This window comes from Nelusetta ayraudi, unplaced genomic scaffold (assembly GCF_046127955.1).
Source record: "Nelusetta ayraudi isolate G7.1 ecotype Tasmania unplaced genomic scaffold, CSIRO-AGI_Nayr_v1 ptg000002l, whole genome shotgun sequence".
Lineage (NCBI taxonomy): Eukaryota > Metazoa > Chordata > Actinopteri > Tetraodontiformes > Monacanthidae > Nelusetta > Nelusetta ayraudi.
Genome location: NW_027466052.1, coordinates 344,603 through 368,951, shown reverse-complemented (window position 1 = coordinate 368,951; position 24,349 = coordinate 344,603). Strand labels below are relative to the sequence as shown.

Here is a 24,349-nt window from a genome sequence, read left to right as displayed (position 1 = left end):
TGATATATCCACAGGAAAAAAAAACAAACCTGTGTGTCTGCAGAGGGTTTCATTCAGAGGACGTTTGGGACCAACCGTCGAGGGAGGTCTTAATTAGATGGCGTGAATTTGATTACAGTCGGAGTGGTCTCTGCTGTAGCTGAGATGTAAAATCAGTGCAGACAAACTCAAGTCCCAAGAGGGGATTCAGTCAGCTTCAGTTCTTACTGAGAGGAACAAGAGGTGCATAACTGGGGATATGACCAGTATGAATGCATATGCATTATATATCTAACATGTGTGTGCGTGTGTGTATGTGTGTATAATCCAACTGCCCGAACCAAAGGTTCAACAAACATGAAAAGCATGTGCGTATCTGTGTATAAAGCTGTGGGGTGGCTTTGTGTAACAGTCTGGAGACAGAAATAAAACAAAGTACAAATACAAATCTGTTTAAAAAAAAAAAAAAGTACAAAAAAGGTTTCTAAACAAGTTTATGGACGAGGAAGTGCGATAACATCAGTTATGTATTTATATGGATATCTGTGTAGTATATGCATACAGTATATTGTATACTGTATCATGTTATATTATTTAATATTGTGTTATACTGTATTTATACATGCATGTAATATATTTTTATTTTATAATTATATGTGCACTCCATAAATGATATATTTATGGAGTGTACATATGATATATATTTATATGGGTGTTTATATATTATGTATTCAGATGGATATCTGTGTAGCAATATTTGACAATATTTTGCTAGAAACTAAAGAATAGGTAAAAAGGGGTAGGAATTAAAAAAGTTTTTTTTACTTCTTTCTCCTTCTTTTTGAAACTTTGTGCAGTGTTTTAGGTTTTGCTTTTTTGTTTTTATTATTTGTATTATCTATTATTTCTTTCTTTTGTATGTACAAATAGTTACAAAGTACATATTTGATACACGTTAAATATATATATATATATATATATATATATATATATATATATATATATATATATATATACATATATATATATATATATATGCACACACCCTTGAAGTCGAATATGGCGGCCCTCCTGCGTGTGGGGAGGGGAGAAACAATCTGTATGAGGGTGCCATTTTCCATGGCACCCTCATACAGATTGTTTCTCCATGCAGCCTTACTCTGAGGAGCTGATGCGTGTATTGTCCTTAAAGCGCTTTTTCTGTCCTCCTTGAGCCCGCTGACCTGTGCTTAACTGGGAGTAGATCTAGACTTCTAGAGATCTCCGGAAGTGCGTATTATCCCACCGTTTACAGCCTGATGCTCTTCCCCGAACTTTCGGTTAAAACTGACGTTTTGTTGGGACTTCAACACCTTCGGAACGGGACAAAAACAAGGTGGTCTCAGAGGGCAGAGCCAATACTGTGAATGTGAGTGTTGTTGCTTATGTGGAGCAGGTATCAGTAGTGTTACCTTTAAAATCCTGCGGACTGATTTCCAAAACTCTGAGTTGAGAGGTTGCATTTTGCTAAACCTTTGGCTTTCACTTGGACATTGCATCTCAGCTGGTTCAACATATCTACAAATCTGTTTAGCTACTGAATATTTACAATGTCTACTGTCTAAAACTTTATATCATTCTTTGTATTTCACTGTACCACTCAGCTGATCGCTAGAAGTGACTGAGCATCACTCCTTGTGCTTGTGGGAAATATATATTTTCTGTTGAGGAGCTGCTGGAGGGCATCTGGCAATCACTCCTCCTCCATCATGCTGTGGGAGTGACAGTCACATGTCCTCCAACCGCTCCTTAGGCAGTGGCAGGGCTGCATTACTGTCAATATGCTCTGGAACAAAAGTCAGCGTTGGTAGATTGACAAAACATGGTATTCATTTATTGTATTCTGTCTCACGCTGGAGAGGTAATTTAGCCAAGCTTTTCGTATCAACAAGTCTCAAATATTTTGGGACATTATTCAAGAGAGAGAGAGAGAGAGAGGGAGAGAGGGAGAGACAGAGGGAGAAGCATAGTTAGTTTTTGGAGGGATGATCTGAAATAGGTTCCAACATCCCTCATCATGTCATCCCTGACAAGTTTATTTTCCTTGCTGGGCCACTTCCTGTCTCAGATGGTGTGCACCATCCTTTATGGGTCAACAGAAAAGTACTGCCACAAATTCACAGTGACCTATATAGAGTCAATTCTCACTCTCTCTCTCTCTCTCTCTCACGCACACACACACACACACACACAAAACACATTACTGCACATTTCCCAGTAGTGTGCTTACTTAATATTGTTGTCTTTGAGAAATGAGAAATGAATAACCCTATCATATGTTGCAATTAAAAAAGAAAACCTTGCAAAGGTGGATGGATTACAAAAAAATGTAAATCTCAGACTGCACATGCATGTTGTTCAATTTCAGTCTGTAACGTTCCTAGCCAGTTAGTATTTCATGATCATAACCGTAGTACTTTGAGTTGTGATGAAAGTCAGGTACCACTGCACCAAACTACCTTTCTACGACCCAGAAGAAGACAAAGTTTTGTATGGATGCTGGATTAGCAGAAGCTTTGTAAAAAGTTAATAGCATTTATTTATTTCGGCACCACTGCTGCCCACCGCTCCCTCAGGGGATGGGTCAAATGCGGAGGACAAATTTCACATCCTTAGGGATTTGACAATCACTGGGACTTTAACTTTAACTTTCATTAAAAGAGGAGGAGATGCTGAAATGAGTCATTCCTGTGTAGTGGTGCGGTTCGCCCTCAAGCTGTTACTTCTCTTCAAAACTGGCTGTAAAAAAATATATGATTTCTTTATTTTTTTTTTAGGTTTGATTGTGAGCAGCAGTAGGCTCACCCAATCCACCAACGGTTTTATTTTACAAATGCTCTTGTTGTGCTCTTTGCAAGATGGATACTTCATAAAATCCATCAGATTTAGGGTTTGGGTTAGTTTACTATCTCTTAAATTAGCATGTACTAGAATTGTTAGTTGCAGCTGGTCGCTCTGTGAGTTTTGTTCTCAACTGTCCCCAGGCCAAGACCACTGCTAAAAACAATCAGTTTTTAAAATAAATAAAAAATGAATAATCCCCCCACCCCCCACCCCAGGTTTTTCCAAGTTGCAAATGTTGCCAAGCTTTTACCAAACCAACAGACTGTTGCTCAGACAAAGTGGTTTCTGTAGCAGTAAGGACAGTCATCTGGAGCTCAATAGACCATTACTGTGTTTGTCTCTTCCCATCAGTGGTTCATTAGTAGATAAACCAACAGAGGAGTGACGGGTCAAGTAATCCAAAAGACACTCCCACAGTCAACATCACCAGGTTGGAGCCAAGAAACTCCATCCACAGGGGCAGATGTGGATTGTCTCCACTTTGGTTAAGACTAGATTTTCTATATATTATGATTGTGTTGTTGTTTTATTGTGTTTTCTTTAAACCAACAACAGTGAATGTGTCTTCGAGCTAGCCTCAAAAAGAGGACCAATTATGGTGTCATGAGCAGAAATCGGTGGCAGGTTGTTTGCTGGTAAGAAAAGGCCCAATAAGAAAAAAATAACTCAGGTTACATCAGATAATATGGACTCAACTCACACACAAATTGAGTTAAACAGGCAGCAGCTGCAGCACCGGTGCGCAATAATGAGAGCAAGGACGGAGTCATCTGATGCATATCTCATTGAGTTCAAAGTTACACTGCTCTCCATCTTGGCAGACCAAAGGAAAGGGAGGAAACAAGCCTCAGTATCATCAGACCATCACCCACCAAGTAATGATGGACTGCAGCACCGACTTATTTGCCTGGCTTTGTTGAGTGCCCAACCCTGATTAGACATTCTGCTTTTTTGGAAATGGTAAAAGAGAAGCAAAACGCTAAATGCTAGCAATTAGCTTGCTTTGTTCGGCCCGACTGGAGCTCGCGGATGGCAAATTGTGCCAAACAACGAAACATCTGCACGCGGCAGGGACAAGCTTTGAAGAAGTGGAAAGTATATGCAAATTACAAAGTGGCTAATTGAGACAAGGACAAGAATGAGAGACACGACTTTGTCTAATCTCAGCATCAGATCCGTGAAGCACATTTTGCTCCTGCAAATGAATCAATGACATGAATTATATCCTCGTTAAGGCTTCTCCTGGGGGAAATGGCCGAAAGCTAAGTAAAGTAAATTAGACAGAACTGCAAGGGAGGCTAATTCTAGCCTGCTGCAAAACAAATCAAAGACAACAAAATGTGTCATTGCTGTTTAATTGTAACACAATCATTTTAGCTCATGAATTTTTTTTTTAAATCCACAATCAATGACTTTAGTCAGTATTAATCTATCCATCCATCCATTTTCCATACCCACTTAGTCCCGAGCTCAGGGTCACGGGGGTCTGCTGGAGCCTATCCCAGCTGTCTTAGGGCGGAGGCAGGGTGACACCCTGGACAAGTCGGCAGTTCGTCGCAGGGCCACATAGAAACAGACAACCATTCACACTCACATGCACACCTACAGACAATTTAGAGTGTTCAATTGACCTCAGATGCATGTTTTTGGACTGTGGGAGGAAGCCGGAGAACCCGGAGAGAACCCATGCAGACACAGGGAGAACATGCAAACTCCACACAGAAAGGTCTCAGGTCCGGGCCCCAGAATCGAACCCACGACCTTCTTGCTGTGAGGGGGCAGCGCTAACCACTGCGCCACCGTGTCGCCAGTATTAATCTACTGAAATTAAATTAAATAGCGTTTTCACACTCTCAAATTCAAGCCAAAACTTTTGAATATAAACAAAATTACTGCATTGAGCAGTAGAGCATTTGAAAATGAAATCTCTAGTGTTGAAAAAAGGAATAAATGATTGATAATACAATTGTGTTTGTTTTTGTTTTTTTTTTTGCTTCGCAACCACTGTAGATGAGTTTGCTACATTTTACCAGTAAATGTCAAAAACTTTCTTATCTAGCCACACAGATTTGGTTGAAAAATATTATCCTCAAACCTCATATTTATCATATATATTGTATTTTTTTTTCTTTACAAATTCCACAGCCTTGATTTTGCATGAAACAATATCCCCACGGTTTCTCAGTGAAACATTTTGCCCACTGAGCTGGCGACCTGCACATTTTTAGATGGGTCTCATCATGAGGCTCATTCTGAAGCCTTGTGATGAGTCATTCATGTGAAACAGGTGTGCAGCAGGTGCCCTTGGACCGGGAAACAGCGTCTAAATAGGGACAAGGGGAAAGAACTAAATAGTTCCCACTTCATGTTTCCCAGTCAAGGTTAAGAAGTGATGATCGCTGGTAGAAAGACCCTGTAACCCCAGCCCATAAACCCTATAAAATGTTCTACAAATAAGTAAAAGGAGTACGATCAACAAAGTTGTCTTTATGGTCCTGCAACCTGGGAAATGCATCTGACTTGTGAATTTGGCTCTATTTTTCTTTTCAGCCACCTTTGGAAAAGTAGGATGAATACTACAAAAAGGTATTTAAAAAAAAAATACATATATTTATATGAAAGATTAAAACTATGTACATCCAAGCTAACCCCATGGTTCATGTTGTTTTGTGCAGTTGCCAGTAACGGCTCTGTTGACTGAAATCAGCATGAGCGATTCCAACACTTCCCACATCAAATTAAGTGTGTGACACACGAAGGTTAGTGCATGCAAGTGTGCTGCCTTGTAATATAATAAAGAAATTATGTTTTTTTACAGCACCGCAGGGTGTCTGCGGTCCCAGTGATCAACTTTGTTAAAAAAAAACAATAAAAAAAAAACCAGACAGACTTTCCCCTGAAAACACTCATCACTGACTCACTGACTCACTGAGTATAAAATGAAATGAAAACAAATTGTTTTTATTTTTTTCTCGTATTCTCAATTAGTTGTTGCTCCGGATTTTTAATTTGTTCACGATTGGTGACTAAATTAAACTGATTAAACTTGGAACGTTTGACTGCAGCTTTAAAAATAATGTCGCAACATCCTTCCAAGGTGGATTGGAGGTGGCGGGGGGGCGTGGCCAGTCTGGAAGCGTGGGCCACGGTTTGACATTGCTCACAAACTGGTCCGCTGATAAAGACGCGTCACCAAACACGTCAGATGACTCTGGCTATGACGTGTGGGTCCGCAGTCGAAACTGTCAGAACGAGAGAGAAAGAAAAACATCACCTTAAAACTTCACTGTCTATTAATAAGAAAGTCCTAGATATAACTTCAGGGAAGACAGTACAAACCTAGGACATCTATTTTCATAACTGTTATTATAAAATAAGACATTCATATTTTCATTTTTATTTGTTTTGTTTTTTTTTGTATTTGTAAAGCTCTAGCTTGGGGACGTGTGCCTTTCAAAAATATTGAGAAAGTGTTCTGAAAGCTTTCTCGCAGAATGGGTTTGATTTGTCACCACTCAGTAGAACAGGGAAAGAAAAACACTGAAAAAATGCCAGGTAAGAAAAAAAATGCACACACCTGACATTAGCATTCACACATTTTATGTTTAAAATCACAGCATTTATTTTCACAACTAATATTTTCCACTCATTTGCAGGCTTTCCTGTAATTTAATTGAGCATCATCTGCTAATTGTGCCAGTGCAGATGCTTTCTCATTCTTCCCTTTGTCTTCCTCCGGGCCCTGTCATCAGTAGGACAGAGGGAGGCTGCATATTTGTCAGGAGGAGATAACAGGCCTTATCTTCCCCCTGCCAGGCGGTGACGGGCCCGATCCGATCGAGACCTGGTTAAAAGAATTCATCGACTTTTAAACCAAAGCCTTGATATGAAGTCGGTGGTGAGGGGTAAACAAACACACTGATGAAGGGGATGGACACACAAGCGTGTCATCTTGAAGGAGGCCGGTGAATTTAAAAGGGGATGTTTCAAGAGTAGCCTTGTAAAGTGCATGAATGATAGAAGTGTAAAGTTTCACCGTGGTAGAGAAAACGCATTTCTATAATCAGTTCGAATGAATCATTTCAGACAAAGTAAAAGATCCAGGAATCACAATCTTGGCGCTTCTTCTTGGTGTGAGCGCTGACATTTAGTGGAAGTTTGAACTAAGCTCTTGCTCAAAACCAGTCGCCAGGAAGGTGAAAACACTGGACACGCTCAATGCAGCCGTTGCTTCCAAGAGCTTGAGGAAGCATGTGCGCGATTGACACTTGGCTTTTCTTCAGACGCTGCCTGTTTGGGTGGTGGTGGTGGTGTGGAGGTGCATGAGGATGAAACCTCTGGGCACCAAATGTCACAGATGTGATTCATTCCTTGTCAGACCATGTCATTTTCTTACAGAACATGGTGGCTAAAAAGGCTACCGCCACTTCCCCCTTCCTCTGCCATCTTTTCCTCTAATTGAGCAGCTAAAGGTTAATGGTCATCCTCACAACACTCGCAGTGTCGTGTGAGGGTGTTTGCTCGCAGCACAGACACTACACTTTATGGGCTTATTCAGAATCAGGAAATAGTCCATCCTCTTTTTAATTTTTGAGTAAATTAAAGACATTTGACAGCGGTGCGGCAATAATTTAACCATTTAACCGTTCCAATACATTTTAAAGCAAAAAATATCATTGTATATCAATGTACTCGCATCATACAGGTGAATACACATTATGTTATTATTATATATGCACAACTGAGTATATAACTAAATAATTGTATATATTTGATATAGTTTATTTATAGTGTGGTTGTATGTTTAATTTTACTTCTTTATTTCTTCTGAATTCATATATTTTTTATCTTCTCTTTGCACTGTATATGCTGCTATAATTATGCAAATTTCCAAAATGTGGCATAAATAAAGGCATTCTAGTCTATGATGTACAAATATAAAATGACAGTATGTGGTGCTATAAATGAGAAAATGTAAAAGAGAAATACGAAAGTCATGACTTGATGAAAAATCAAGTCCCAAAGCCACTTTGGATAAATAAACAAAATTGCACTTCACCACCAACATCATGACATTTGAGGCCTTTGTTGCTTTAGTTGTGTTTCTGTTACCTTTCGTCATGGTCGTTTGCATTTTCTCCACCATGGAGCACATTCAAAGTTAGCATGTATGTCCAGGCCTTGCTTCTAAAAAAAAAAAGATCACTGGATCTCAAGCAGTTTGCCTGGTAAAACAGTTGTGTTTCCTTTGCGTTTTTGTCATTGTACTCTTCCCCTTTCAACACCACTAAAAAGGGGGTGAGGAAGTGCAGTCGAGGAAAAAAAAAAAAAAAGAAACACTCAAAGGCGAAAAAGTTGTTTCTCAACAAACACAAGACAATATAAAGCCATACATTTGAACCAATCAAAGCTATACACCTCAATCTGTATCCATGATCAACCACAGACACATTGACCAAGAACCATAGAACAGACGCCCCCTAACTATACCAAGATTTATGCTAACCATGGGCACTGCGCTAGTCTAGGCTGGATTTAGATTAAAGGGGAACGATGCAAATCTGTTGCTTCTTCACTGTTTTGGTTGCAGTTGTCTCCTAAAGAGCTCCCCCTACAGTTTTTTTCCCCCCAGGCCCGGCTGTTTTGTTTTTGTTTTTTTTCTTGAAGCTGGCAAGAAGGAAATCCGTGGAGCGATGTCTAACGGGGTGGGTAATGCTATATATATTTTTACTATGAGTACATCAGCATATCCTTATCTGTCATAAACTGGACAATACAGAAAAAAATACACAGAGACAAAGAAACCAACAATCACATTAAACATAAAGCTTTGTAGCCACTGAATAGCCTTAATTCTTAATTTAGCCTGTTGTCATCCATCTGACTGGTCTCCTGCGTCAGTGGATGAGGCATTATTTTAAGCAAACCCCAGTTCAGCGTCATGGCTTTGATGGATGCTCGCAGTGACGACAAAGGGTAGGAGCTCTGTGGCACTCTCTCCTCCGCTGCCTGCTTTCTTCAACAGTATAGACACTAAAGCCGCAGCCAATTATAGGCCTAAATTCCTCCTCCACCAGGAGGGCTGATTTATCATCCTCTAAAAGCCTCACCGTGATGGCCACATCTGAGGGAACTCATTGGCAAATGATTGAATAAATATATTTCTCCATCATTGTCTCGCGATGCTCCGCTGCATCCACCGAGTTTAATGGTGACGGAGAGCTGGTGCAGCGCTGTAAAATTCAATGCAATCCCTATAACTCATAGTGTGGAGTCATCAGCTGGGCAATGGCGAGAGCGTCAAATGATGCAGCCACTGGTTGCTCAATCGAAGAGGTGGAGGAAGACAAAATTGATGAAAAAAGGAGCACCAGGACAGGATGTGTGTCCACCTCAGCCCACACAGATCAGTCGCTGGAGAGACACTGATCAATGGTAGAGCTACAGATCTCTATTGATAAGCTGAGGCTGAGGACGGGATAGCAGCTTGACTCGAAGCAACAGAACAGGTAATTCTGCTGCTGTGCGTCAGAAGGCAGAGAGTGAAATGGCGCTTTTCCCACAGTTTGGTCTGAATCAAAGGACCACCATCTTTTTTTTGATACGACGTGCAGTCTGTGGATAAGACTTTTTTTTTGTCACAATCTGCATAGGTTTTTTTGTTTTTTTTGCTGCAAAAGTCGGGCAATCTCTGTGGATCCGGCCCGGAATGTTTTTTTCTAATTTTGGTGTAGTGGTCACACTGGTATAGCATCTATTTGGTTACGAGCACACAGGTATCGTTCACCAAAACCCAATGTTTTAAGAGAGACTTACAGTATGTAAACCTGAACACATTTTTTTGCATTTGCATTTTATTGGACAAAAACAATTTAAATATTTATTGTGTCACACTAACCATCAGAAAAAGTCAAGGGGTTTGGATTGTGCTCAACGAATGCAACTACTTTGTGCTTGTTCAGTGATCATCAACAAATTGCGGAATCACAAATTGACTGGTGACTGGAAGTTGCTATGGTTCAGGATTGTAAAAAAAAAAAAAAAAAAAAAAAAAAGCCCTCTTCAGTGGAGAAAAGTTGGGAGAACATTTCTCCCAAACCTCTTTTCAAGAGAACACTGAATGACTAAGAGGCACTTTAACATAGAAAGGCCAGCACATTATTTCACCTCCCAATATTCCAAGTCATCCATCAGCTCCAAGCCCTTTCAAGCCAGCAGTCCAGCACGCTTCAGTCTCTTGTCCACATTGGGAATCAGTTTTTCACTGAAGTCCCACAGCCGCTTGTCTACGTTGAGCACCTCCAGTGTCCCCCGCAGGGCAGTGCGGACATGAATGATCCGGCAAACCTCCAGCGGAACCTTGTAACGTTCCCCAAAGTTCTTCAGCACTTCATGAATCGACGTCTGCTCCACCATTCTGTGGCATGCAAAGACCGAAGTTCAAGTGAAGGTCAATCCCGTTCTCAGAAAATGGGAAGCATATACATGTATATAGAAACTCCACTACTGTACTACATCCACCTTTCCACCTACTTAGGTTTCAGCAGCATCTTGTGCGGGTGATAAATACTTCTGTCCGGTGTCTCCCTGTAGATGTGCTCCAGGACATTAAGCCCTGGCACGTCATTCCACTGAGGCAAGTGAAACTTCCTGCTTGGCTCAAAATGATTCTTTGGGAATATATGGTTCTCAATCATGAACACCCCGACCTAGAATAGAAGGAAGACACAAAGGGATGATCAAAAATAGGTCAATAGACATTGATACTAGTGGTCTCCGTGTCAACGAGCCAGGGCTGGACAATGATGGTAAACCCCATAAATTAAAAAAAACATCCAATTGTTTTGGTTTTAAATGTTTTTGAATTTGTCTCTGCAGAAGTTGCCTATGTAGACTAAGATGTCTCCATGCAAACACATTGACACAATGCACCTTGTAGTGGGATTTTTTTTTGCTTATGTTGTTCATTATGGTTTCTATGCCTCTCTTTACAACCTTTAGGTTTTCCTTTGTGAATTTGCATTTGAACAATGGTCTATTCAAGTCTGTTTATGTACATCTTATCGTGTATCACAGTTTTCTTCTCGTGACTTGCTATGCTCTGGCGTCGTGGGTGTCTCAGGTCTATTTCGCCAATGCGAAGAGGCGCTAAATCCTCTTGCAGGTCTCTGTCTCCTATCTTACCTTCAGAGAGGAAGATACACTCCAGGGGAGGGAACATGCATAAGTATCTACTTATTATATTTTCATATTTATTCAGTGGTATACAAATTTTGTCCATCCTTGTATGTGTCGAACATTCCCGTGTAGCTGCTGTTTCGACCACTGCAGTTGCTCTTGCAGAAATTAAATCTTCATGTGCCACTGCTTAAACTTTGCCTTTTTCCACTCACCTAGCTAAACTTTGTCGTCTGCCTCTGCGACAACATCCACTTGAAACGGGGCATTGGTGTGAACCCAAATGCAGCACAAACAGCGTAGTAGAGATTGCAATGAGGGGGAAGGTGTTGGATCAGGAGCAGGCCCGAACCAACAAGGGCCAGGGAACAGGCACACAGACACCAGAGACGCAGAGGCTGTAGACGTGGTCGGGGGCAGAAGGCTTGTCGGGTTGCCGGGGAGCTGGCGGTCGAGGCAGGTCGGGGACTGAAGGCTGGTCGGGTTGCTGGGGGGCAGGACGTCAGGGAAAACCGAGGTCGGAACCGAGAAGGCAGGAGGCGGATTACCATGAGCGGAAGCGGGCAGGTCAGAACACCAGGGAAATCCAAGCTGGATCGGGTCAGACTCGGTCGGCAACGGATGGTCAGGCAGAGACCCGCTGGAAGGTCTTGCATGAGGACAAAGAACAATCTGGCAAAGAATGGGTGTGGAGCAGGAGCATATATACTGAGCTGATAGCAGATGAAGAGCAGCTGTGAGCACAGGTGTTTGGAGTGGCTGATAAGGTGGGCGTGGCTGGCATGCTGAGTGGAAAAGTACTGTGACCCACTAACAGAAGTGTGACACCACTAGAACCCTGTTCAGGCTGGGAATCGACTAGCTAGTCATATAATTGTATGACCAAGACAATTTAGTACTTTGTGCTTGTATAAGGGCAAAAATCAGAATTGGACCGTTTACCGAATTCATTGCCCAGCCCCAAAAATGAGGTGAAATATCTTACTTTTGGGTGCTGCTTGGTGAGCATGTCCATCAGAGACATCAGGTCCTCATGTTGGTACGGCATTATGATCTCGTCGATGTCGTTCAACAGGACGTAGCGAGAGCGCTCCATGGATCTGTAAATGCACTCGTTAAGGGTGGTCTGCTGACCGAAGTAGTGCACGTCACCGCCGCTTTCTGAGTGCAGCCAGCCATGCGATGGAACCAGGTGCTTGTTGATGGGCCAAGGAACCATCTCCACGAAATCATCCTCGATGTAAACCTGCAGCAGGCGGTCCAGCTCTGAGCCGCAGCTGTTGTTGTAGATCACTACTCTGTCCACACCGAGCAATCTGGGCAAAACAAAGGAAAAGCAGAGAATGAAAATGGTGGTTGGTACACTAGCCATGTTTAAATTGTTAGCATACAAATGAATTATGGAAGCATGCCATTTCCCATAGATTCTGATTTGATACTGCCCACTCTAAAATAAGTTCTTTTTTTTTAACTAGAGGGCTGGTATATGCCAATCCTTCTGTATAGCATCACACAACAATATGACCATGCCATGGGGCATACCCAAAGCATGATTACCCCTACTGTCTGATGCTTTCTGGCAATTCCGTCTGATGCTTACTGGCATGCAGCAAACACGCAACAACCAACTGCTTAAAAAAAAAAAAACGTTGATGTACGTGATGAACAGGCAAGAATATAATTTAGCAAACAAGTACCAATCATTTGGATCTATGATAAAACAAAGATGAACAAAAAAGATTTATCAATTAATCTAACTATTTACTGTGAAAATCATGTCTATTTTATGCAAATTTGTCTTGATGTAATAGCCTAAAAATGCCAAAGATAAGAAAACTGATGCAACAGGAAAGCAGTTTAATGAAATGCATGAACAAAGTTAGGGTAACTTTTTACTGACTTCAAAAGTTTGAGTTAAGCCAAGACATTCACTATGAGGGTTAATAAAATATTATTGAGGCAGAAGCATCTTGGTCATTGTGTTGCATTGTTACTATTGACTGGTCTTGCTGTCTGGTGTCACTCTGGTTATGGGAGGCAGAATTAAAAATCGCTTGGCAAAGTTCTTACCTGTAAATCTCAAGGGTCTGTGTGAACTGAAGCACGTTGTTGTAGTTGTCAAACATGGTGGAGATGCACACAGTGAAGTTATACTTCATCATTTTCCCTTTGTTTTCCTTGGTTTCAATGTTTCGTATGGGTAGCCAAGTGTGGTTAACATCATGCATGTTGTTCTGCTCATCCACAAGTATCACGTGTCTGGCCGCACAGTCCTCAGGCATCGGACACATGACGTCTGTAGTAATGTAGGGGAACCCATAGTTGTCTGAGTGCCCTAAGATTGTGGCCGAAGTTTTGGCTGGAATTTGGCCTCTGCAGCAGAAGACACATGAAAGTGGCACGATGGAGTCTCTCTTGAATATGCCGATGATGCGTATGTCAAAGCCATGGATTCTCTGGTCCATGAAGGCAGACACCAAAAAGTGCTTTGTTTTTTCCAGGGGGGTGATGGTCATTTTGGTGACTGAGGAGGGGCATGGAGGCGGCAGGCCATCAGATTGTGGGAGGGTCTTGTCTGAGTTGTATATTTTCAGAGTCAGTAAGAGGATGATGCCCCAGATGACGCTGAAGAGGACGAAGACTGTGAAGCGCTTTTGATTGAGACTGACTTTGCCTTTGTCATTCAAGCCACCGAATAAGCAGAGTCCAAACCTTAGGCAGAGTGAGGCTGCTGTTAGTCAGGTGGTGCAAATTAAAGTCTTACCAGATAACTAATTAAACTAAGGTTCCTGGGCATGATATTGGATTGGGCAAATGGAAACCACGGGCTCTTAAATGCTGGGGAATACAGAGAGACTCTAAGCTGGGCCATCAGAAAAGGCCACCAGAACACCAGAAAAAAAGCGGAAGTCACTTCTAAAGCTGCAGTTTGACAAATGTACAATTTGCAGTTCACCTTTCACCAACTCTGTGTCTGTCAGTGTGAGAAAAAAAATATTGTAATAATGGCCGTCTTGTCTCTGACTTCAAGTTACGCAAACTGGGCAAACAAATGTGTATTTACGGAAACCTCATTAGATGCAGAACTCACTAGTCAATGATTCACTGTCAAGCTTGGGAGAGGGAGGTTGAGTGGGCGCTGCAATCTAAAATCTGATCACCAAAATTTTACCCACTGTACCTTTGAAAGTTTGGTTTGTTTGTTTTTCTACTTGAAGTATGTTCAGTTAAATGAATTCCCCTTGGGACAAAAGAAGAGCATAAAGTGCTAACTAACAAAACCAATATACAAATGTTTTAACCATTATATGATCCAGAATGGAAAACCATAATGTATACACACTTTACACAGGATTTTAAAAAGGAAAGATTTATTCTGGTAGAGACGGAATTAGAAACAACTAAGGTATCCCAGATCAGTGTGTTTTTCCTACCACACGAATGTTCTACATAAATGATGAAATTGATGGCGATGATAACACAATTATGATTCAGGTAGGGGTGACATGAACTTGACCCACTGGCCAAACATCGGGAAATATTAACAAGAACACAGGCAGAGACAGGACTAGAAGATTTTTAGAAAACATTACGTCCAACAATGAAAGACTATTACTCAGGCAGACATTCCATATTTAGCTGGCTGGCTAATTTTGTAGGGAAAAGAACATCATCAGATCATTGACCCAGCATGATTCTGCATTATGCATTCGGCCTAAGATAACACTGAATGCAAATAAAAAGGAAAACAGCTTTGGAAAATGAACAAGTCACAGCAAGATATGAAATAAAATTAAAAAAAAAAACATATGTGGTGATTATTATTTTGAATTAAAGGACACTGGAGAAGTGAATGAGATCACCCTATCGTTATAGTATCACTGATAGAACTTAGCCCAACTACGCACATAACAACCAAGGTATAGCTGTGTATGTATGAGCTGCAACAGAAGCGTTGCGGAAGCAGAGTGACACGAGGCTATATGTGTGAAAGAAACAAGTGCGCTGGACGATTCACTGTCACCACAAGCAGCTTTGGCTAATTGTAAAAACCCACCACCTACTATAATTAACTAACCAACCAACCAATAAACATATCACCCGTCTTGCGCTGCCTTACCATGCAGTGGCGACCAGACCCTTTACCAGGCGTTGGGACTCCGTTTGCTCCATTTCTGCTGGAGCTCAGAGACAATTCATTCGTCACGACCATTGGGTGACGGTCCTTAAGCTGCATCTGGTCACTGTTTAACAGAGTTGGGCAATAAACATGCGCGATACCACCCTCAACATACATGAGACAGAATTGTTTGAAGACAGATTATAAATGACTTTAATCTCTGTGTAAATGTGTGCGTTAGGGAGTGGGAGGGTCGGGGTAGGAATGCTTGAAGTGAATGGATTTTTGCTTTCAGGGCTATATTTGCGTCGCCCATAGTTTCTGTCTTACACTTGCAGTTACCACATAAAAAAAACAAACATCTACAGATATGCTGACAACAACTGTTACTATGTTCGAGGCTTTTAAAGATTTAATTGTGTGTCTGTAAATTACAGTCTATAGTCACCTGTCACCGTTATCAATGATCTCATTTTAGTCTCCACCAGCCCCAAAAAAGTTATACTAAAAGCCTCAGCACAAGAAAGGGTTTCTTAAGCGTTTTTTTCCTTCCTGACTTGCTCATGTTTACACTTAGAATTATTGACTGTAGGGCTCAAGGTTCTAAGATAAAAGATAAGGATTTAAGAGATCACAGCAGTGGCTGTCTATTTGAAGGTCTATTTGAACCCGACAAGGAATGATGCTGCTTTTCCTTAGGTTTAGTCTTAAGTTAGTTAGAAAGATTCCTCTTGACCTTGCGTGTCTGGGTAAAGCCAGTGTCCTTACTCTTGAGTCACCGGTCACAGTTATCAATGACTGGATTTTAGTTAATGAGATAGGTTGCTTATTTTCACTTAAAATTAAGCCAGGCACAGAGGCGCCTGTTCTCACTGAGGCTTCCCCTTCAAACTTTAACTTCACAACAGGTACAACTGGACTGACAGTCAGGCGTTTGTGCATTGTCTTCTCAAGAACTTCCCAGGCTTTCAAAACCGAGCAGCAGCAGCAGCAGCAGCAGCAGGAGGAGGGTTGTGAGGTTATGTAGACATTAATGTGGAGAAACTGGAGTTTGCAAACCACACCAGTGCTTTACACTGGTAGCAACACACACAGTAAGAGTTAGATTGTCCCTTTGCCCCTCAAATTTAAAGGCCCAAAGCTTAAAGCAGGTTTGGGTCTTTATGTTTACCCAATCTGCTTAGATCATGTTTACAATGAATTAGTGTCTCAGGGAAAAGCTTTATCACAATGCTTTGCTGAAAACAAAAAATAAAATAAAAATAAAAAATAACAGTCAACAGTTGTACTTTTGTCATCTCAAGGACTATGCAGCCTTTCAAAACTGAATGGCAGCAGCAGCAGCAGAGCTGTGAGGTTCTGTAGGCATTCATTTATAGAGGCTGATGTTTGCGTAGCTAAGATGGAAATCCCTCGAGTTTGTAGGAGGTTGGTGGCATAGTGCTGTGCAAGGTGCAGTGGAGACCTGTCCTTCCCCAGCTTCCCTGAAAGTATGGATGGCAGCTAACTGGGTCTCTATGTACATTCTTACATAAAGCAAACATCTGTTGACCACAAGACCATTTTATCAATGCCTCTTCTTACGTGTAAGTTCACAGTATAGGCTTGTAATGATGCATAAAACGATAAGCTATTGTGTGCAATTTGTGTGCCGGACTTGATGGGTTTTGGAGCATGTTTAGGGAGTAGATGGGTTTAGAAAGGTGTCAGGGGTATTATAATATGAAAGAGACATAACAAAAAAATAGATGTTGAGAGATGTTGCTTGCGCTTGGTCCCTAATAAGAATTGATCTGCTTCCGTCGTGACAATGAGATGACAATGAGAAGCATGGTCATGTTTTACTAAAGTCGTCATGTTTTACATTTCTACTTAAAATGTTACTAAATGGCAAAAGATCAGGTCACTGCCCTAACAAGAACCAACCACAACACCAAGCCGCGCATTAGAGCGTAAATGTATGGGTGCATTTTTTGTTTTATAACAAATATATAACATAATCAGTGTATTCAGGAATTTTCTTGAACCAAATAAATAAATAAATAAAATGGTCATATTATGACCTACTTCTTTAGGCAACCAAACTAGATCCTGTGTGATAAACATGTATTGAAGCAGCTGCAACTATGGTTATTGCCCTTAAGTGTGGGTTTTGTTGTGTCCTTCCTGGTTCTGAACCAGATCAAAGAATACATTACATTTGAGAAAAGCTGTGAGTCGGGTGAAAAACACACAAGCGGGGCCGATTAAAAAGGTGAGTCTGTGACGTGAAAGGGGCGCTAATGGAGGTCAGAACCATTAGCTACCAATCCTGCATGTGGGCAACAGGCCAAAGCATCTGGGAGCATTCTGACCCCTCTATCCCCTTGTAAGACTTTGAAAACCCATCTGGGGCTGAGGGAAGCCCAACACACTTGGTTTGCTTGGGGGGGGTCAGACCAAGCCAAGATGGGGAACAAACTCAAGGACAGCTGGATCAGCAATACCACGATTTTTAATACGCAACTTCTAAAACAGTGAGAGTTTCATTGCCACTCACCCCTGCACGGATTTGAACGCACGCACACATTTATTCCCATTCCTCTGAGCTTTATCTGTGAAGGAGGAAATGATTGGTGTTCAGCAGAGCAGAGAACAGAAGCACTGTTATCTATCAGTGTTCCCTTGGTGCTTCACTCCATCTGCCGTGCCTTATTTTCTCTGTCACCCACACACACACATACAAACACCCAGCAGACGACTCACGTGTGTGTAATTGCAAGAGCACAATCACCCCACTCACTGGTATAGGCAGACAGGCTTGAGTGAGTTGCACTAAGCACTTAATTTGTACTGAAATCCTGTTGAAATTGTTAAAGGTCTTACATAAGAAAATGGAGGAACCAGAGGAATGAGTTTTTTAAAAAAACAAACAAAAAAAAAAGGTACATAATCTTACATTTAATAAAATGGAGAAACTAGAGGGATGAGTTTTAAAATAATGGTAGTTTACAGCTGTGACGGGTCAGAGGACAAGTCGTAAGTAAGTAAATAAGAATGATTAAAAAATATATATATTTATATTTTGAATCATGAATAAAGTTACAAGGTAACTTTACATTTCTACAGATGTGTTTTTATCAAAATTGTTAAGCAGAAATATGAGTCCACCTGTTGTAAACGCTAAAATGCAAGTGTGGGCATTAGACATTTGATTCCTCTAATCTAGTTTTAAACAAACAAAAGAAAAATATCATAATAATCAAAGCCCTCTGTTTTTTCAAATTTGAAATGGACCAATCACATTTCTTTCTGCCAGTTAAACCAGGAACACTACCGATTTGGGCAAAGGGTGACATCAGGTGTATTTTACTTCTCTTTGCAAGTCATGATGCGCTTTCCAAAGCTAACCAGAAGAAAAGCAAATCTTTCTTGGTTTCTCTTTTAATCTGAAAATACAGGTCTCATAAAACAACAGGATCCATGCTAATCTCTTTCGCGCCAGCCAGACTCACACTAGCTTCCTTTATTTCCTCCCCATCTTTTTCTGTGCTTTTTAGGGTCCGCGTTCAGCGTTTGCTTCCTGGTTTAAACGCACCAGAAGACAGCTGATTGGTCAGGGAATAGTCAGACCAATTTGGAGTTTTTTTTAACGTGCAAGATTTCAGACTTGAGATCTTGCGGGGTTATAATTGATATAGTGGTTATTGGAATGCAGCACAACTAAATATTGCAAAACACACAAAACAAGTTGCGTTTTGAAACAACACATTGTTGAATCCGAAAGAATGAGTTCCTATTCCATCATTTTAAGGTACTATAAAACTTTTTTCTTGAGTGCCATTCAAAGATGTGGAGTTTGTGCATCAATCTGATCAATCTCAAGTCATCGACGTGACATAAAATTTTTATTTTTGCTATTTTTAGTGAGCTGCTTAAAATACTTGTTTTAAAACTGTTATGCAGTTTTTGTGTCCAGACCAGAAATATTAGTGGCAGTAACACATGGTTTTAGGCTCGCTGTACAGAAGAGCAACCATCTAAATGAGGCAACAGCTACCCCAGACCACCTAATTAGCCTTCAGGAAACTGTGTACCGTCAAAACTCTGGCTTCAAAATACCTCTGTCAGTGTGTGAGATGAACTAACCCAAACACTGTTGCTCCTCCTGTATTGAACACTGTAGACGCACGGAGCATCAGGTTCATGAGTCGATGCAGGGACAGTCGATGCTGCTACTGCCGCCGCCGTTGCTGCTGCTGCTGCTCTTCATCACTGTCTGCCTGTCTGTTATTGGCCTGAAAGCACTTCATCTCAGAGTGCACACGGAGGCAAAACAATCTGACTCAGATGTTGCAGCAGACATTGAGGACATTTAGAATTTCATCATGACGGGGTATATAACATCCTGGACAAGACGTCAGAAGTCGGCTCGTCTTTGGCTGGTCAGAAGTTAATGCAACAATGTACAGTAATTATAAATAAGCAGTCTCTGCCTACAGTGCACAAGGCAGAAGCTGTGAGGGTATCCTCGGCCAGCTGGAGCACTCTGGCTCCTTTTAAAAACACAGTGGGTTGCTTTGTTCACTGGTCATTGGTGCGGCTGCTGATTAGATTGGCCTGTCTAAGTAATGAGCTCATGGCCATGAAGCTACTAAAGTCATTAACCTTCCAGAGGGCTTCGCAATGGACGTTTATACCCTGGGACGGACCTTCAGCATCAAGGCTATAAAGAGCAATCTCTACTGTCTGCTGCGCATGGCTCTGCTTTTAGACTCCTCCCCCTCCCCCTCCCCACCTTGCCTTCTTTACTGCACATGCCCAATACTTACCACACCCCTGATCGTACAGCCAATAAAGAAAATTCTATTAGGCAACCATTTCCGAGCCCATCAGGGTTTGGTTTGGGCGCTGCTTCAAGTCTGGGGGGGGAAGCATGACAACTGATGAACTGCTGGAGCTCAGGTAATGGACGAGAAGGCATCAGATCATTCACGAGACCAGGGGTGGGGCAAACCTTTTCACTGGTGGGACACAATGGGTTCTAAAATGCGACAGAGGGGCCGCAGCAGGAGCAGATGGATGGAGTGTTTTGGTGACCCACCTCATAGGAGAGAAATATATAATATGGAATATGTAGAAAACATGTTTAAATGTCTTGAAAATGAACAAAAGCGTTCCAAGAAAATCAGTGTCTCTGAAGCCCCAACGTATTTCGCTCTTTATTGAAACTGCTTTTAAAACACTGAAAAAATGGATGAAATACAGCTATTTCATGACTTACTTACTCTTAATATAATTTCTGCAAGGTCAGCGGGCCGGATTAAAAAGCTTAATGGGCCGCATATGGCCCACGGGCCATAGTTGGCCCATGCCTGCACTAGAAACTCTGGCTTTGTGTTCAAATGAATGTTTTGTCAGAGATTCCAGACATAGGGAGATGAAAACAAGGAGGCCCAGGGGACAGGACAACACACACAGTGGATTTTGCTTTACACCGGATGTACCACATATAATAATAAAACAGCCAAACTATGGTCACAAGATTACAAGTAAAGTTAGTTTTTAGGAGTCTAAATAACAGAATATGTTTTCCAACAACTTGCACACTTTCTCAGCCTTGATTGGGTGTAGACAGATGGAGGGCACAGCTCTCACCTGGAGACTGAGAAGCACCGGCAATTTGCAGTACAGACTTCATTACTCCCCCATTGTCGATGTACGCACAGTTGTCTGCTAGTGTGTAGCGTCACTCAATTACACCTTCACCCAGTGCGGATTTCCACGAGGCCATTTGGGAATTTTAGGTGAGCGCCGTTCCAATCACCTGAGGGCACCTGTGGCAGGAAACAAGAGAGTCCGGTGGACGTCCACAGGCTGCGACGAAATGCAACACTCCCGAATCTCGATCCTCCGAAACAACTGCCGCGACATTAGTTGACACAATGCAATCGAACTAAAAGAAAGTGTGATAAAGAAAAAAACACAACTAGTTTTGTAAATTACAGTCATTTTGACCAAAATGTCTGCACTGCTGACTGCGATTGATTAGGCTGTGTAAAATTGCAACTACCTGCCGTGTGTGCCAAGCTGCTGCCTGGCAGGGATAAAATGGTGAATTCAAAATGCCTATCACACACCCACATGCTCATCATGCATACACACAGACACACAGACACACAGACACACCATCTCCTGCTTGGTGCAATTACTGACCGGAACAATTACTATAATCATGTCCTCTCAACGAAGGAGCAGATAAGGCGTCAAACTCCCCCTCACCCTTATCGTTACAATCGCACCACACACACACACACACACACACACACACACAGAACATGGATTTTGTTATTGTAGGGACCATTGTTGGCCAAATTGAGGTTTTATTGACCACTGAAACATAAAACTTTGATGAATAAACCTACTTTCATTTGACATGTTCATGGAACTTACACTAACTAGCTGGCTTTATTACATATCCATATAGGTGTGTGTGTGTGTGTACATATATATATATATATATGAGCACACACACACACACACACACACACACACACACACATGCGTAACTTAACATAAGTCACAAAAAACTCATTGTCAACTCAACCAAAACTGACGATGTACCATAACTTCTGAAAATTGTATTTATAAACTAGCCAACAATAAAAACCCTCTGCAGCCATTAAGTGCCTGTCATGCATTCACTTGCAATTTTAGGGTGATAAAATTGTCGGTGAGATGCACTAGCTAATATACCATTCCCTCCATCTATTTTAAATGTGTGGTTGGGCAGACCCATGATCATACTATACTATACTATACTATACTATACTACCGATAAATACTGTATATTTTAGGATAAACCGTATCAAAAGTATTTAGTTGTGTATTGGTGTTTGTAGAAGTTATGGACCCTGGAAATTAGAATGACAATATATTTGACTGGGAAATGATAATGGCAATCCAGAAGTGTCAGGAGGGGCTTCTGTTGAGTGAGTTTTGTGGGTGTGGCTGGACCCTGTATTCCCCTGTGTTTATGCCTGCCTGCCTGCCTGCCTGCCTCCTGGACCTCGCCCCCTCACTGCAAGTCATGGTTCACACCTGCTCTCCCTTAGCAATCAAGCCCACCTGGTCATCATCAGCTCATCACCCCAGTCTATCAGCTCCACTCTGATCTTCCCCGCTGCTCCACATTGTTTTGTTAGAAAAAGTCCATCCTCACCCTGTTGACCTGTCTAATACCCACTTTTGCACAATTTGGCCAGCCTGCCAGCCTATTTGTTTTTGGCCCACCACCACCACTTACTTTAAGTCCCGAGGCTCCTCCTTGATCACCAAATACACACACACACACACATATTATATTATGTGTGTGTATATATATATATATACATATATATATATGTATATATATATATATATATATATATATATATATATATATATACATATATGTGTATATATATATATATATATATATATATATATATATACATATATGTGTATATATATGTATATATATATATATGTATATATATATATATATATGTATATATATATATATATATATATATATATATATATATATATATATATATATATATATATATACATATATATATATATATATATACACATGGTTATATCATTGTGTATTATTAAGAATATAAGAAAATTAATGTTTATCATGGAAAGAAATGTTGATTTCTTAAAGAGGAAAAAAAACTCAATTTACCATGAAATTGACCTTTTTCACTAGTTCTCCTTGTTTGACTGACCCACCACCAACAGTGCACTACAACCGCCTCACCAACTCATAGGTCAGGTTATGGCACTAAATTCAAACTGACCTCATTACTTAAAAAATGCATTGATCAAATTAACTTATACCTCTATCTTTTATGCTTTATGAAATGCATGTTTTGCTGAGAACTTTGTTTTACACATTTTTGATTATTATAATAATCAACTTACCTCTTCTCAATGATTCCTTAAAATAACAGGTTGAAAAGTACTGTCTTGCTTGTCCTTTGAATTTATGGTTGGGAAACTCCTGGTGCACAACGAAATTGTAGACTGGTCCATTCAATTCATTATGTGTCTGCTCCATTTTGCTTGGGGTTGCAGAAGTACTAGGGCTGTGTCTCAATTCATGTTCTGCACCCTTGAGACCGAGTGTCCTCCGTCTGAAGGAAGCGTTCGTAGACTTCCCAGCCAAGAAGGACGGACCAAACCCCGCCTCCCTGGTAACCACTCGGGACGGTCCAGCCTTCGGCGTATTTCCTCGTTTCGTCACCGCCGTTCCCTCCGGCTGGCCAACCCCCGGAAGTGACGTTTTTATAGTATCAAGCTAACCGTTGGTTCGCCATCTAACGATGGCGTTGGATGATCAAATAAATAAAATACTATGTTAAAAACTGGATACTTTATGTGAAACTTCAATATTTAGATTTATATGTCGTGTCTTAACCAGTACATGCCGCTAATTTCAGCTGACTTCCCAGGATCCCACGATGCTTTGCAGCAGGATAGTGCGGTGCATCCTTGGAATCGTCTAAAACGAGTGCGTATTTCCGAGGGTGCATTTTCAGCGTCCTAAGCACCCTCGGGAATTGGGACAAGCCTTCGCGCAGTGCTATGACGCAACTTCCTTCCAAAATGCGCACTTCAAGGACGCAGCACCTGAATTGAGACACAGCCTAGGCCAACTGTTTTACGGTACCTCCATAATGACCTCTGACCTTTCACTTGACTTACACGTGTATGCATCCACGTGACGGAGATAACATGAGGTTGGCACCCGCTCGCCCTGAGTGGAAGATACTCATTGTAAATGAATGATGTAAACAGTGGGAGTGTTTCATGGATGCTTCAAAGCACCTGTGCCCTTTGCATCAGGAAACCCCTGCAGGAGTTTCCGTCACTTTCTCCAGCCCACGTTTCCTTTGGTGGTAGCTTGTTAATGTTGACCAACCACATGAAAAGAAAGTAAACATACCACATTTATTAATTCATTAATTCATTGTGGGACAGCTGGAGCATCTTTCCTCCTTGTTCTCCCTCTGCGTCCCTTACATCTGTTAAACCTGCTTCTGCCAGTATTTTTCATTGGTCACATCAACAGGGCTTGAAGTTAAGTGTGCTTAATTTGGTCAGTTTCGACGTCTAAATGTGCAAGTGGGACACCACTACGAATAAATCAATAGCCAG

General features: G+C 41.3%; 1 protein-coding gene across 1 annotated transcript; it reads right to left on the bottom strand.

Annotated features, from left to right (window-relative positions):
* Window positions 1–9,791: 9,791 nt before the first annotated feature.
* On the bottom strand, window positions 9,792–13,747 carry LOC142887629 (glycosyltransferase family 92 protein F13G3.3-like). Its single transcript, XM_076025418.1, has 4 exons — window positions 13,111–13,747; window positions 12,026–12,356; window positions 10,396–10,571; window positions 9,792–10,279 (listed from the first exon to the last, which is right to left on the bottom strand). Exons 1-4 carry the CDS (start codon window positions 13,554–13,556, stop codon window positions 10,069–10,071), a joined length of 1,164 nt encoding a protein of 387 aa, XP_075881533.1. The 5' UTR covers window positions 13,557–13,747; the 3' UTR covers window positions 9,792–10,068.
* Between the last annotated feature and the right edge of the window lie 10,602 nt (window positions 13,748–24,349).

Excerpts from the sequence above, each read along its gene's own strand:
- LOC142887629 (XM_076025418.1), bottom strand. The coding sequence starts at position 13,556 with ATGACCATCACCCCCCTGGAAAAAACAAAGCACTTTTTGGTGTCTGCC. Across the intron at positions 12,357-13,110 it reads CAGACCCTTGAGATTTACAG|ATTGCTCGGTGTGGACAGAG; the intron begins GTAAGAACTTTG and ends TGTTTTGCCCAG. Across the intron at positions 10,280-10,395 it reads AAGATGCTGCTGAAACCTAA|AATGGTGGAGCAGACGTCGA; the intron begins GTAGGTGGAAAG and ends TGCATGCCACAG.